Genomic DNA, 14,314 nt, shown 5'->3' on the forward strand with positions numbered 1-14,314 from the left:
TCCTAATTATGTCCCGTTCTGAATTCCCAAAGTTTTCTTCATTAAAATAAAAGTTTATTGATTTTTTTTTGCACTTAGGTAGTCACTTCTCTTTTTGGTTTCTCCTGAAACATAAAATGCCAGAAGAGATACAGATCTTTAAATATGACTAATATAAAATTTTGATTTGGTGAACTATGATGTTATAAATGGAGGATTTGTTTTTTTTTTTCACTTAAACATGTATAAAGATGTAGGATAATTAAAGTAACTGATAAAATTAATTGATTAAAATGATAAATTTTAAATATAGAAACTGCAAAAACAATAAAATAATAAAATCTACTTTAAAATACTCCAACAAAATGATGAATCAAAAAGTAAATGTATATTACTTTTTCATCCCTTCAAAAAGTTTATATTGAAAACCTTATTATATAAAGACATAAAAGGGGTGTTCAAAGCATCTTATGGTGCCTTCAAGGAGACATTTCACTTGCTCTTCAGAAATTCTGGTATACACTATGGTTATGATTCCCATTTTGCATGCCTTCACAATGGAATTCTTTGTATTAATATATCTCCATGCATTTTTCCTTTTCAGAACAAAGTATTAATAACTAGAAATAACAAGATTTTATATTCAGTCAGTTCATCTACTTAATCAAGACAAAGTGTTTGGTGAAATGTAATCAGGCATTGCTTCATTGTCTTTGGAATATTAATTTCAGTAGAGAAACTACACCTGTCCTGACTAAGGAATAATTATATTCTTATACCCTGACTTAACAATTGAGTATTTTTATTTAAACTGTCAACCATATAATCTCAGTCATCAATATTGTAATCATCGAGTATTAAAATTGGCTAGACTTTTGAGATCATTCTTGTTCAATTAGTCATCCAAAGAAGGAACAGCTATTGCACCCCTGATAAAGATATATATTTTACCTCTTCTTACATACTTTCTGAAATTGCAATTGTTATCCTCAACCCAAAGCCAAGTGTGCCTAACACATCAACAAATGGATAAAAGAAACCACTCAGTTGTGACAGAGTTTATTTTTATGGGCATTACTCAAGACCCACAATTGCAGATTATCTTCTTTGTAGTGTTTCTTGCTGTCTACATGATCAATGTGATAGGCAATGTTGGTATGATTATCCTCATTGTGATGGATGCACAACTGCATACACCAATGTACTTCTTCCTTTGCAATCTCTCCCTCGTGGATCTTGGCTACTCATCTGCCATTGCTCCCCGAATGTTGGCAGACTTCCTGACCCAGCACAAGGTCATCTCTTTCTCCAGCTGTGCTACTCAATTTGCCTTCTTTGTGGGGTTTGTAGATGCTGAGTGCTATGTCTTGGCTGCCATGGCATATGATCGATTTGTGGCTATCTGCCGCCCACTTCACTATAGCACCATCATGTCTAACCGAGTATGTCTGGTGCTTACGGTGGGTTCCTACCTGGCTGGACTGGTAAGTCTGGTAGCCCATACTTCCCTCACATTCAGTCTAGAATATTGTGGTTCCAACATCATCAATCATTTCTTCTGTGAAATCCCACCACTCCTGGCTCTCTCTTGTTCAGACACCTACATCAGTGAAATCTTACTCTTCAGCCTGTGTGGCTTCATTGAGTTCAGTACCATACTCATCATCTTCATTTCCTATGCCTTCATCCTTGTGGCCATCCTCAGGATCAGCTCTGCTGAAGGCCGCATCAAGGCTTTCTCAACTTGTGGATCCCATCTCACTGGTGTCATCCTTTTCTATGGGACAGTCATGTTCATGTATCTTAGGCCAACATCTGCTTACTCTCTGGACCAAGACAAGTGGGCTTCTGTGTTCTATACTGTCATTATTCCTATGTTGAACCCTATTATCTACAGTTTGAGAAATAAAGATGTGAAAGCTGCCTTTAAAAGACTGACCTGTAAGAAACCTCAGTAAAAGCAATTAAAAAGGGAGACAAAATATTGCCCTAAGCTTTCAATACAATAAGGGAATGAAACCAGAGCAATCAGAAACTGAGCAGAGTCCAAATAGATTTTTAGTAATGCTATAAAATGATTGAGCTTCACAACCTTTGAGTAGGAATTAGGATAATTGCAGAATGAGTCTTGAAATGTGGATCCAGTATAATTGAGTATGATATGTTAAGTGAAGTGTTTTGGCTGGAAGAAATGTATATGTTGTTATATCTGCAAATTAAGATAAACTTAATGACAAAGTTATAAGGATTTAATAGTCAACCAATAATTAATCAATAACCAATCAATTGGGTCAATGATCTCTCCAAATGACCAAACACACTGAATAAAGGCTGAAAGGGTCTTTAGCAATTAGCTAAATTAAGCAATTAGCAAGATGACAGATGTTATTCCAGAAACAAGACAAAGATTACCAGGAAATGAGAGGGGACTTCAGGTGGTAAGAGTTTCTACAATAGCTTAATTGATAAGATTTGACCTTTAGATTAACCAAAATTCTCTGGAAAGTAGGTGATGGATGGAGTTACAAAAGTAGAAGTAATTGCAAGAAAAAGGATGACTTTTACACAAGTTTCTCCTAGGTGTGGTGGGTGGATGAAATTTATGAAGAAAATGAACATTGAAGGAGTATATTAAATCTGACTTGATTCAGTTTAGCAAAATGGAAGTAATCAATTATCAATTATCATTTTTACAGTGTGTTTACATGAGTGAGTGTAAGAGTGACTATATAGTAAGAAAGTAGTATTATCAGAATCAATTTCATCAAGAGTTAATCATGACTGATCATCACATTAACAAATCCCAGTTCCAGAAGAGCCAATGAGAATTCACGCTATTCACCTATGGAGTTAAAAAATGGTGATCTTGGTGAAATTTTTGGAAAGGACCAATAGAGGAATCTTTTTTGGTGGTGGAACTTAATAGCATATTTGTTACATGGATATTATTTTTCTTCTTTTCAAAGGAGAAGGTAAAATTGGGAACAAGAGAAAATGGATAGTTGTTAGAAAAAAAAAATTAAAAGCCATGCCAATTTAATTTCCTTCTATTTTATTGGCAGTGTTACAAAACTCATAAATCAAGGCAATATCGTTGACAGAATTTACCTAGTTTTTGAGACAAAGTCTTTGATAATTCTATCTTCATAAAAACAGATTGTTATCTAGTCCAAATTTATCAAAATGGATTTTGAATTGTTTGAATGAAAAGACCTAAATTATAGTTTTTAATACTAAAAGACAATTGTAAAGGAGGTTTCTAATAGAGTACTCTAGGCATCTGTAGTCTATACTTTGCTCTTAAATTAGTGACCTGGATAAGACAAAATTAGCATATTTAAAGTATGTTGATTATAAATATAGATAGATGTGTAGATACATTCATAGATAAACAGATAAAAATGAAGGTATATAAATGTAGATTATTTTTATTTTTTGTTGTTACTATTTTTTGAGGGTTTTTTGTTTGTTTGTTTTTTTTTTTTTTTTTTTTTTAATTTTCACTTGGCTTACATTCTTACAAATAAGAAGAAATACAGATCTTTAAACATGGCTAATGTAAACTTTTGATTTGGTGAACTATGATGTTATAAATGGAGGGATTTGGTTTTTTTTTTTCACTTAAACATGTATAAAGATGTAGGATAGTTAAAGTAACTGATAAAATTAATTGATTAAAATTAATCTTCTCTTATTAGGATTTCCTAATGTATCCTCTTCCTTTATCCAGGAAGTCTTTTTGTGGAAGGAAAAACAAGTTCAGCAAAACCAACCAATACATCTAAAAAGTCTATCATATGAAATGATCCATAACTATCTCAACAAAGAAATTAAAGGATATGTCTTCTCTTAGAAGGCAAACTTCATCATTTCACTTTTATAGCTTTCAATTTCAATTATTTTGTTGAAGATTCCATTTAAACTGTTGAGGATTCTACTTATTTTAATTCCATCAGTTTATATGAAGTCTTTCCATGATCTTATATGTTTATTACCTTGATTAATCTTACAGTATGGGGATATTGTTATAAAAATATATCATTATTTAAGTAGACATGTCCTATAAATGGACATTTACTTTTTAATAATTTTTGGCTAACAAAAGTAAAAGGGAGAGATAATAGACTGCTAAAATAATTTTTGCATATATGAGGTCTTTCTTTTTATCCTTAACCTCTGAGTGCATATTTAGTAGTGGAATCTCTAGGATAAATAATTTATTTGAGAAATGAAGTCTTTAGCATAGACACTTGCTGTAAAATTTCCCCCAGCTCTCTGTTTTCTTTCTAATAATAGGTGCAATGGCTTTGTTTGTAGAAAATCTTTTTGATTTAGTATAATAAAAATAACTAATTTTGTAATGTTCCCTATCTCTTGTTTGGTAATAAGTTCCTTCCATATCCATAGGTCTGACAGAAAACCATTATATGCTCTTTTAATTTTTTTATGATATTACCTTTTATGTCTAAATAATGTATGAATTTTGATCGTATTCTAGTTTACTTTGTGCAATATTGGTCTACCTAGCTTATGTCATGCTGTTTTCCCAATTTTTTAAAATAATATATTCTTTTCCCAATTAAATGTAAAATAAAATTTATTTTTTAAACCTTTGAGTTCTAAATTCTCTCCCTTTATTCCCACTCAATATTGTAAGCAATTTTGTCAGTTTTGCATATACAACTGTATAAAACTTTTTAATATATTAATCATTTTATGAAAGAAAACACAGACCATGAAAAATAAAGAAAATGGAAAAAATAGCAACAAAAAAATAACGTTACCATCTGCATTCAGATCTATCACTTCTTTCTCTGGTAGTGGATGACACTGTTCATCATGAGATCTCTGAAATTGTCTTGCATCATCGTATCACAGAATAGCTACATTCATAATTGAACATTTTACAAATTTAATTAATCTGTTCATCATATGTTATAGTATGGCTATATGTATGAAATGGTATTTCATTACAATCATATACTACAACTTATATAGCCATATTCCAATGGATGGGCATTCCCTTAATTTCTAATTCTTTGCCACAACAAAAAGAGCTTCTATAAATATTTCTACAAAATGGTTCTTTGTTTGTTTGTTTGTTTGTTTCCTTTTAAAGCAAATCTCTTTGGGATATAGATTTAGTAATGGTATTACTGTATAAAAGAGCATGCACAGTTTTATAGCCCTTTTCAAATAGCTCCAAATTGCTCTCCAGAATGTTCAAACCAGTTTGCAATGCCACCAACAAGGCATGGGCCTGTTTGCCCACATTCTCTTCAACCTTTATTATTTTCTTCATCTCTCATATTAGCCAATTCGACATTTGCAAAATGGTACCTCAGAATTCTTTCAATTTTCATTTCTGTAATCAATAGTGATTTAGAGCATTTTTTCATAGAATTAAATGTGGCTTTTATTTCTTCATCTGAAAATGTCTTGCTATGTCCTTTGATCAATTATCAGTTGTTAAATGATTTATGTTCTTATAAATTTGAGTCTTTTTTTTTCTATAGAGTTGAGGAATTAGGGCTTTATTTTAAAATGCTTTCTTCCACTTTGTGTTTTCCTTATAATCTTAAGTGCATTGATTTTGTTTGTGCAAAACCTTTTTAATTTAACATATTCAAAAGTGTCCATTTATAACTTGTACTCTGTCTCTTCTTAGGCTATACATTCTTCTCATATCAACAGTCCTTCCAGGTAGACTATTTCATACTCTTCTAACTTGCTTATGATATTGATAGTTTTATCTAAATTATTTATACATTTTTATCTTTTGTGTTACATACAATGAGATGCTGGTCTATAAATAGTTCCTAACATATTCCCAAACCGTTTTTTTTGGTTGTTTTTTTTTTTTTTTTTTATCAAATAGTGAGTTGTTGTGTCAAAAGTTAGGCTCTTAAGGTTTATCAAACATTAAATTGTTATGATAATTTACTACTGTGTACCTAATTGCTTCTACTGTTCCATCTTACTATTTCTTAGCCAGTACAAGATTGTTTTGATGATTACTGTTTTAGAATATAGTTTTGAGATCCAGTTGGTTAGACCTCCTTTCTTCCCATTTTTTTTTTCCATTGAGTCTCTTGATATTTTAAATCTTTTGTTCTTCGAGATGAATTTTGGCAATATTTTCTCTAGTTTTATAACATATTTTTGATAGTTTTATTGAAATGACACTAAATAAGTCAATTATTTTAGGAAAAGTTTTCATTTTTATTAGCCTACCTTGGAACAATGAAGATTTTTGTTTTTTTAGATCTGACTTTATTTATGTGAAAAATATTATGTAGTTGTATCCATATGATCCTGAGATTCATATTGCTGCATAGATTCCCAAATGTTTCTGTTGCCTATAGTTGAATTTCTTTCTATCTCTTGCTGCTGTACTTCATTGGTAATATATAGAATATATGGGAATGTTGTTGATTTCTGTGGGTTTATTTCATATTTTGCAACTTTCCTAAAATTATTCATTTTTTAATTGAGTCCATAGAATTCTTTAAAAATGCATTATATCATCTTCAGAGTGATAGTTTTGTTTCTTTTTTATCTATGTAATTTCTTGCATTTATTTTTCTTGTCTTATTGATATAGTTAGCATTATTTTGCATAAAAGTGATGATAAAAAGGATTCTTATTTCACCCCTGGGAGAACTTCTAGTTTATCTCCCTTAGAGATATTGCTTGCTGATAGTTTTAGAAACTATTTATAATTTCAAGGAAAGATCCATTTATTACTGTGTTCTCTAATGTTTTTTTCACATGAATGGATTTTGTATTTTTTCTAAAGATTTTTCTGCATCTATTGAGATAATAATACTATTTCTCTTTAGTTTTGATATTAATATGGTTAATAATGCTTATCATTTTTCCATATTAAATCAGCTCTACATTCCTGGTATAAATCCTGCCTGGTCACATTATATGGTCTTTGTGGTATATTTCAGTAATATCCTTCCTAATATTTTTTTTAAAATTTGATTGATGTTCATTAGAAAAAAAAATTAGTTTTCTTTCTCTATTTAGCTCTTCCTGTTTTAAGTATCAGCACCATATTTATGTAATAAATGGAATTTGTTAGGACTTCTGTCTATTTTCTGAAAATATTTATTATTTGTTTTAATTGTTCTTTGATTATTTTATAGAATTCATTTGTAATTCCATATTTTCCAGGGGATTTTTTTATTAGGGGGCTCATTGTTGACTTATTCATTTTACCCTTAAGATAAGGCTTTTTATATATTCTATTTGATCTTCTGTTCATCTGGGAAATTCATATTTTTGGTAATTATTCATACATTTAACTCACTTTGCTAAGTTTATTGGTATTTAATTGAACAAAATATCTCTAAATAAATAATTTAATTTCATCTTCATTGATGGTGAATTCACCCTTTTCATTTATGAATGGGGTGATTTGGTATTGTTTTTAATCAAAGTAACCAATGGTTTTTCTATTATGTTGATGTTTTTTCCCATAAAACCATTTCCTGATTTTATTTGCTCATACAATAGTTTTCTTTCACTTTAATTAATTTCTCATTTGACTTTTTAGGATTTTTAATTTGATGCTTAATTGGGGATTTTTAATTAGTTCTTTTTTCTATATTTGCTTTGTTGTATGCCCAATACATTGACCAATACTCTTTCTCTTTTCCAATAATATTGGTCTTTTAAAGATATACATTTCCCTCAGGCATTTCTTTGGAGGCATCACATAAACTTTGGGAGGTTTTCTTATTGTTATCATTCTCAGTAATGGAATAATTTCTTGTTTCTTTGATTTGTTCTTTGACTCACTCATTTGTTAGCATTAGACAATTTTGTTTCTGGTATCTTTTATTTATCTTTCCATGGTCTTTTATTGAATGTAATTTTTGTTGCATTATGATCTAGAAAAGGTGCATTTAATATTTCTGCTTTTCTATATTTGGTTATGAGTTTTTTATGCCTTAATAGTTGGTCAAGTATTATGAATATCTCCATGTACTGCTAGGAAAAAGGTATATTCCTTTCTCTTCCCATTTATTTTTCTCTGGAGGGCAATTATAGTTAACTTTTAAAAAAAAAACTCTATAATTGTAACTTCTTTCTAGTTTATTACTATTTCAGTTTATATAGTTCTCAAAGGGGCAAGTTAAGGTCCTCTATTATTATTGTTTTGATGTATAGTTTTCCCTATAATTTATTTAACTTTTCCTTTAAAATTGTGGATGTTATATCATTTGGTGCATTATGTTTGCATATTTATTATTTCTGATGCAAATATATAGTTGCTTTTAAAGCTTCACTTCTTGCTGTGAGTCTGATAGACTCATCATTTCACTGCTCTACTACCATCAACTTTATAAATATACATGACACATTCCTATTTGTATTCCCCTTCTCTTCTCCCTGTTATTACACCTCTGCACTCTCTAATTCTGTGATACAAAATAGAATGATTCACTCCAGGGGAGTATATGGAGCTCCAGGGTCATTTTTCCAATTATACTTTTACATTTTATGCATTTATGCACAATTCTTCTATACATATTTCCACATTTATCTTGCTACACAAGAAAAAACATTAAAAACAAAAAAATGAGAAAGAAAACAAAAAGCAAGCAAACAACAAAATTCTGTGATCCATAATCAGTCCCAGTAGTCCTCTTTCTGGATGCAGATGGCTCTCTCCACCACAAGACCTTTGGAAATGGCCTGAATCACCTCATTGTTGAAAAGAGCCGTGTCCATCAGATTGATCATCACAATCATTTTGTTGCTGGGTACAATGATTCCTTGATTCTACTCACTTCACTTAACATCAGTTCAGAAAGACACTTCCAGGTCTTTCTGAAATCATCCTGTTAACCATTTCCTTTTTTTAGATGTTAGTTTATTTATTTTTTTACAAATCTTTTTATTTTCAAAACATATGCATAGTTTTCAACATTCACTCTTGTAAAATCTTGTATTATAATTTTTTCTTCCTTCCTTTCCTATACCCCCTCTTTTAGAAGGCAAGTAATCCAATATAAGTTTAAACATATGCAATTCTTCTATATGTATTTTCACAATTATTATGCTGAACAAGAAAAATCAGATCAAAAAGAGGAAGAAATCAGAAAGAAAACAACTACAAGCAAAAACAACAACAAAAAGTAAAAATACTATGTTGTGATTCACACTCAATTCCCACAGTCTTCTGTCTGGATTGCAATTGGCCTGAATCACCTTGCTGTTGAAAAGAGTCACATCCATGAAAATTGATCATCATATAATCTTGTTGCTGTGTTCTCTTGGTTGTTCTCACTTCACTTCTGTTGATCATTTCTTATAAAACAATAATATTCCATAATATTCACATACCATAACTTATTCAGCCATTCCCCAACTGATGAGCATCCACTCCATTTCCAATTCTTCACTATTATAAATAGAATTGCTATAAACATTTTTGCACATGTAGGACCTTTTACTTTTTTATGATCTCTTTGAGATACAGGTCCAAAAGATACTACTAGATCAAAGGATATGCACAGATTCATAGCCCTTTGAGCATACTTCCAAATTGCTCTGCAGAGTGTTTGAATCAGTTCACAACTCCACCAATAATGCATTAATGTCACAGTTTTCCCACATCTCCTTCAACATTTATCATCCTTTCCTATCATCTTACTCAATTTGAGAAGTGTGCAACAGTACCTCAGAGTTGTCTTTATTTGCATTTCTCTGATTAATAGCAATTTTGATTATTTTTCCATATGATCAGAAATATTTTTATTTTCTTCATCTGAAAATTAGCTGTTCCTATCCTTTCACCATTTATCAACTGGATAATGGCTAAAAACAAGCCTTATTTTAATACTTTTACAAAATTACATGGGTTTTGAGTTGGAAAAAATTAAAGATACTCTAGTAGCTCTTATTTGTTCATTCAGGAAATTGTGACTCAGAGAAAAGGATAAAATCTCTGAATTGAAAGGGATAGCAGAAGTCATCATTTACATTTTAATTTATATATAACTAGGAACACTTAAAATATACAACAAAGAAACATTTAATCCAACTCAACAAGCATTTATTAAGCCATTATTGGGCATATAACACTTCAAAAGACTTTAGGATGACAAGACATAGACAAAATAATTCCTTCCATCAAGGAAATTTCTGCCTATATTTAAAACAAAAAAAAAAGTTCAAATTTATGTTTATATTGTAGTTTGATGTTTACAAAGTTTTACTCTAAACATTGCTGTGGAATAGATAATGAAGCATTGTGTTCCTCATTATAAAGATGGAAAAACTGAGGCACAGAATAGTGAAATTATTTATTTGGTCATAACAAAAAGAAAGTATCAGGGAAAGATAATCAAACTCAAGTCTCCTCACAATTACCATACAGTACCTTTTCACTATCCCATGGTAATTCTCTATGTTTCAAATGAAATGAACTAGGAATTAAATGACATAAGAGGCTGCTGTTCTTCTATTATGGTAACTGTACTGGATTAAATATCAGCAGACCTGAGTTTGATACTGACCCTCTCTGGCTGTGTGATACCAGAAAAATCACTTCCTTTCCCTGAATCTAAAATATCTCATATATAAAAATATATGAATCTGTCCATGAATCACTTTTCAGTTTTAAAGAAATCACTCAAAATCTAAGTCCTTCAGTATCCTTTCAACTAGTATTTGCATTGCACACTTCATAAAGTTAATGTGAATAACATATTTTTTTCAAGCTATTTAGTATTTAATTAAAGGTGAAGCTTAAGCTTACTTCAAAGTAATGCTATAGGTACCTTTTAGGATGAGAATTTAATCTTTTCTCATTAGGAAGGTGTGGAGGACTAGAATGATTGCAGAGGGCTGGAACTCTGAAAAGGCGTATTTGAATCTAAGACAGCAGAGTACTTAAAGCTAAGTACATACTTAATGTGAGATAATGGTTCTATAAACATATATTTAGATGATGTGGTAATGTGATGGCTCTCCTCATGAGTGGCACCTGCTGAATGTGTTGTGGTGAGGTAATCATAGGCAAGGATTGGAGTCTGAGGCAAAGGATGCAGTGTGCTCTACAGGGAAGAAAACTTTAGGCTCCAGACTCCAGGATCCATCTTTGATGAATCACGTGGCAGCTTGCCTGCCTCCTTCACTTCTCCAACTAAAAACCAAGGACTTTGACTGATCCTGACTCTGACTGACCCTGAGGTCCTCCAGAGAGCTAGCCCAGACATTACAGGAAGGAATAAGAAATTCTAAGTTTTCCCCTTAGATACCACTCCAAGGGCAGGACATCCCTATGAAGAGATGAACTAATTTATTAAGCTCACACAATGAATGTGTGAACCAATATTCAAGCCACGTTTTTTGTGAGTTTTTATCCTGTCCTTATGCATTATGCTAGGCTCTTTTTGCTAATGGCTTTTTTCAAGGCCCCTTTCACATCTTGATTCCTCAAGCTATAAATCAGGGGGTTTAGCATCGGGGTGATAATAGTGTAGAAAACAGCAATGATCTTCCCTCCAGACCGGGAGGACTTGGATTGAGGCCGCATGTACATGAAGATGGCCGTCCCATAAAACAAAGCCACCACAGTCAGGTGGGAGGCACAGGTAGACAATGCTTTAAGCCTTCCTGATGCAGAACGCATCCTGAGAACTGATAGGAGGATGCGGGCATAGGAAATCACAATGAGAAGGAATGGAATGAAGACAATTATGATGCTAAAGATGAACACTACCAGCTCTGTGAAAGATGTATCTGTACATGCTAACCTTAATACTGAGGGTACTTCACAGAAGAAGTGGTTCAGCACATTAGGCCCACAGTAGGGCAATCTCAAGGTGAGGACATTTATCACCATAGAACTTAGGAAGCTGCTAGTACAGGAAATGATGACCATTTGAACACAAGTGCGCTTGTTCATAATGACTGTATAGTGCAATGGGGCACAAATAGCAACATATCTGTCATATGCCATGACCCCCAAAAGGACACATTCAATCATCCCAAAGGAGAGGGAGCAATACATCTGAATTGCACAGCCAATAAAGGAGATGGTCTTTTTCTTCCCCACAATATTGGAAAGCATTTGTGGGACATTAGTTGTAGTGTAACAGATGTCTAGGAAGGACAGATTAGTCAGGAAAAAATACATAGGTGTTTGGAGACGGGGTTCAATCTGGATTACTGTGATGATGATGAGATTGCCAAGTACTGTCAATAAATAGAAGAATAAAAACATGATGAAAAGAATGAGTTGAGCCCTTGGTTGAGAAGAGAGTCCCAAGAAAATGAATTCAGTCACAAATGTTATATTTCCTTCTGCCATAGTGGTTCTTCAGGCCAAATCATCATCTCCCAGAGGAAGAGGTAGCTTCTGTTCAAAGGATTAATCAACCCTACCTAGTCTGAAAAGGAAACACCCCACATGACACATTACAGACAAATAATTTAAAGATAAAAACCAAGGTAAATGTTTTCTTTAGCAGTCTACATAAAGTTTAAAGTTTGCACAGATTTTGAAGTTGTATTTCCCATTTTAGGATTAAGAAAGGGTTTTCCTGTCAAACTGCCAACATCAATATTTAATTAAATATATTTAGCATTCAAAAATACCACATCATAAGAAAGAAGATGAGACTACCCACACATCTGTTTTCTGCCCATCCTTCAAGATTATTTCTAGATATCCCCTTCTCCATGAAGTCTTCCAAAAGTATATTTATCCACATTCAGTTTTCCCTTCTCTAAATTATTAAATCATTTGTAATAAGTCTCATAGAGCTTAAACCAAATGAAACAATGAACAATATAAGTTGGTGTAAAATGAAATTAGTTTATCTCTTCAACCTGAACATAAACTCTTTGAGAACAGGAATTATTATCATTCTGTTGTATCTCTCCCAGAACTTGAGAATACATATTTTTTGGCGTCTTCATGTTTAGTCTGCAAGAACCACAAAGAATCAAACCAAAACTTATTGACGGTCAAAGAAATAGATTAATAAAATCCTTTTTAGCAATTCTGTGAAACTCTGGACAGTGTTTCAAATCTTGGTTACTGCCATACCAATGAACAGATAAATGACATCATTTTATAAAGTGAGGACATGTAAGAATGTGTGATCTCATTGCTGGGGCATCTTCCTATATTGATGCATATCGTCAGTTCCATTTAATTTAGTAGGTGATATGGAAGAGTATTTCCTGAAGCTCAGCAAGGTTGAGCTGTCCATGGTCCTGCAACTGGTAAATGTCAGTTTATATTCAGATCCTGGTCTCACTGACTCCATGTTCAGCATACTACTTATTATGTGGGACTTCTCTATCATCATCTCCACCAACAGCATAAGCAACAACTTTAAAATGACAACAATAGAGGGCTTTCAAGTTACTAGAGGATTCTGTGTATATTAATTCACATACTTCACAGAAAAACCCAATGAAAATGCATAGTTTATTTATTGTTATTATATTTTAAAAGATAGAAAACTGGGGGGGGGGTCAGAAAAAATGTAATAATCTATCAGTGGTCATGCAATTAATTTTTGAAATATGCAGTCTCATAAGATGATCTAAGAAAAAGTTTGTAACAATTAATATATTATATACAGATGCATTTTTTTTTGTTGTTGTTTGTAGTTACTTTTAAGTTGGGTTAGTCAAAAAAGTAAAAAAAAATATTTTGGGTTTTTTGTATGGTTTTATGGGGCTTTTAGTTTTTGTTTTTTGATAAGTCAAAAATAAGTATTTGCTAAGGAGCACAATGGACTGAGTGCTGGACTTACGCTCAGGAATAGTTTAGTTCAAATCATTCCTTAAATATGTACCAGCTATGTGACCTGGGGCAAATAATTTAACCTCAGCTTTTTCATATGGAAAAAGGAGCTAACACTACCACCTACCTCATACGATTGTTTTGAAGAATAATTGAGATAACATGTCATTTAAACACAGGCAATTTCCTAATATAAAAAAAAAAAATTAGGGCCTTGCAATCTTGATTCTTGTGTTACCTCTCTGTCAACAGAATAGAAACAGGAATTTGTAAGAGTAAATACAGAGAATTGAAACGGTGAATACAAAAGCCCTAAGCAGTTGCTGATGTTCTAATGGCAAATTGAAAAGAAGAGATTTAATGTAAAAACAAATATCCAAGAAATATCACTATAATATGGAGAAACCCAATAATTGATATTCATAATGACTTCAATGTTAATTAGTAAAAGTTAAATTATATCCAACTTCCTTCCTCCCTCTCTCCTTCTTCCTTCTTTTTTGCTTTACCTCTCTCCCTCCCTCCTTTCCTTACTTGTTTTGTCTTCTTCTT

At 32.0% G+C, this 14,314-nt stretch overlaps 2 protein-coding genes across 2 annotated transcripts; one reads left to right on the forward strand and one right to left on the reverse strand.

The window, feature by feature from the left end:
- The first annotated feature begins 1,004 nt into the window (after positions 1-1,004).
- On the forward strand, positions 1,005-1,937 carry LOC127539695 (olfactory receptor 1019). The gene has a single exon (XM_051963980.1). The coding sequence runs from the start codon at positions 1,005-1,007 to the stop codon at positions 1,935-1,937; it is 933 nt and encodes a 310-aa protein (XP_051819940.1).
- Positions 1,938-11,377: 9,440 nt separating this feature from the next.
- Positions 11,378-12,313, reverse strand: LOC127541590 (olfactory receptor 2D3-like). Its single transcript, XM_051966814.1, has one exon. It carries the CDS (start codon positions 12,311-12,313, stop codon positions 11,378-11,380), a length of 936 nt encoding a protein of 311 aa, XP_051822774.1.
- Between the last annotated feature and the right edge of the window lie 2,001 nt (positions 12,314-14,314).

This window comes from Antechinus flavipes, chromosome 6 (assembly GCF_016432865.1).
Source record: "Antechinus flavipes isolate AdamAnt ecotype Samford, QLD, Australia chromosome 6, AdamAnt_v2, whole genome shotgun sequence".
Classification (NCBI taxonomy): Eukaryota; Metazoa; Chordata; class Mammalia; order Dasyuromorphia; family Dasyuridae; genus Antechinus; species Antechinus flavipes.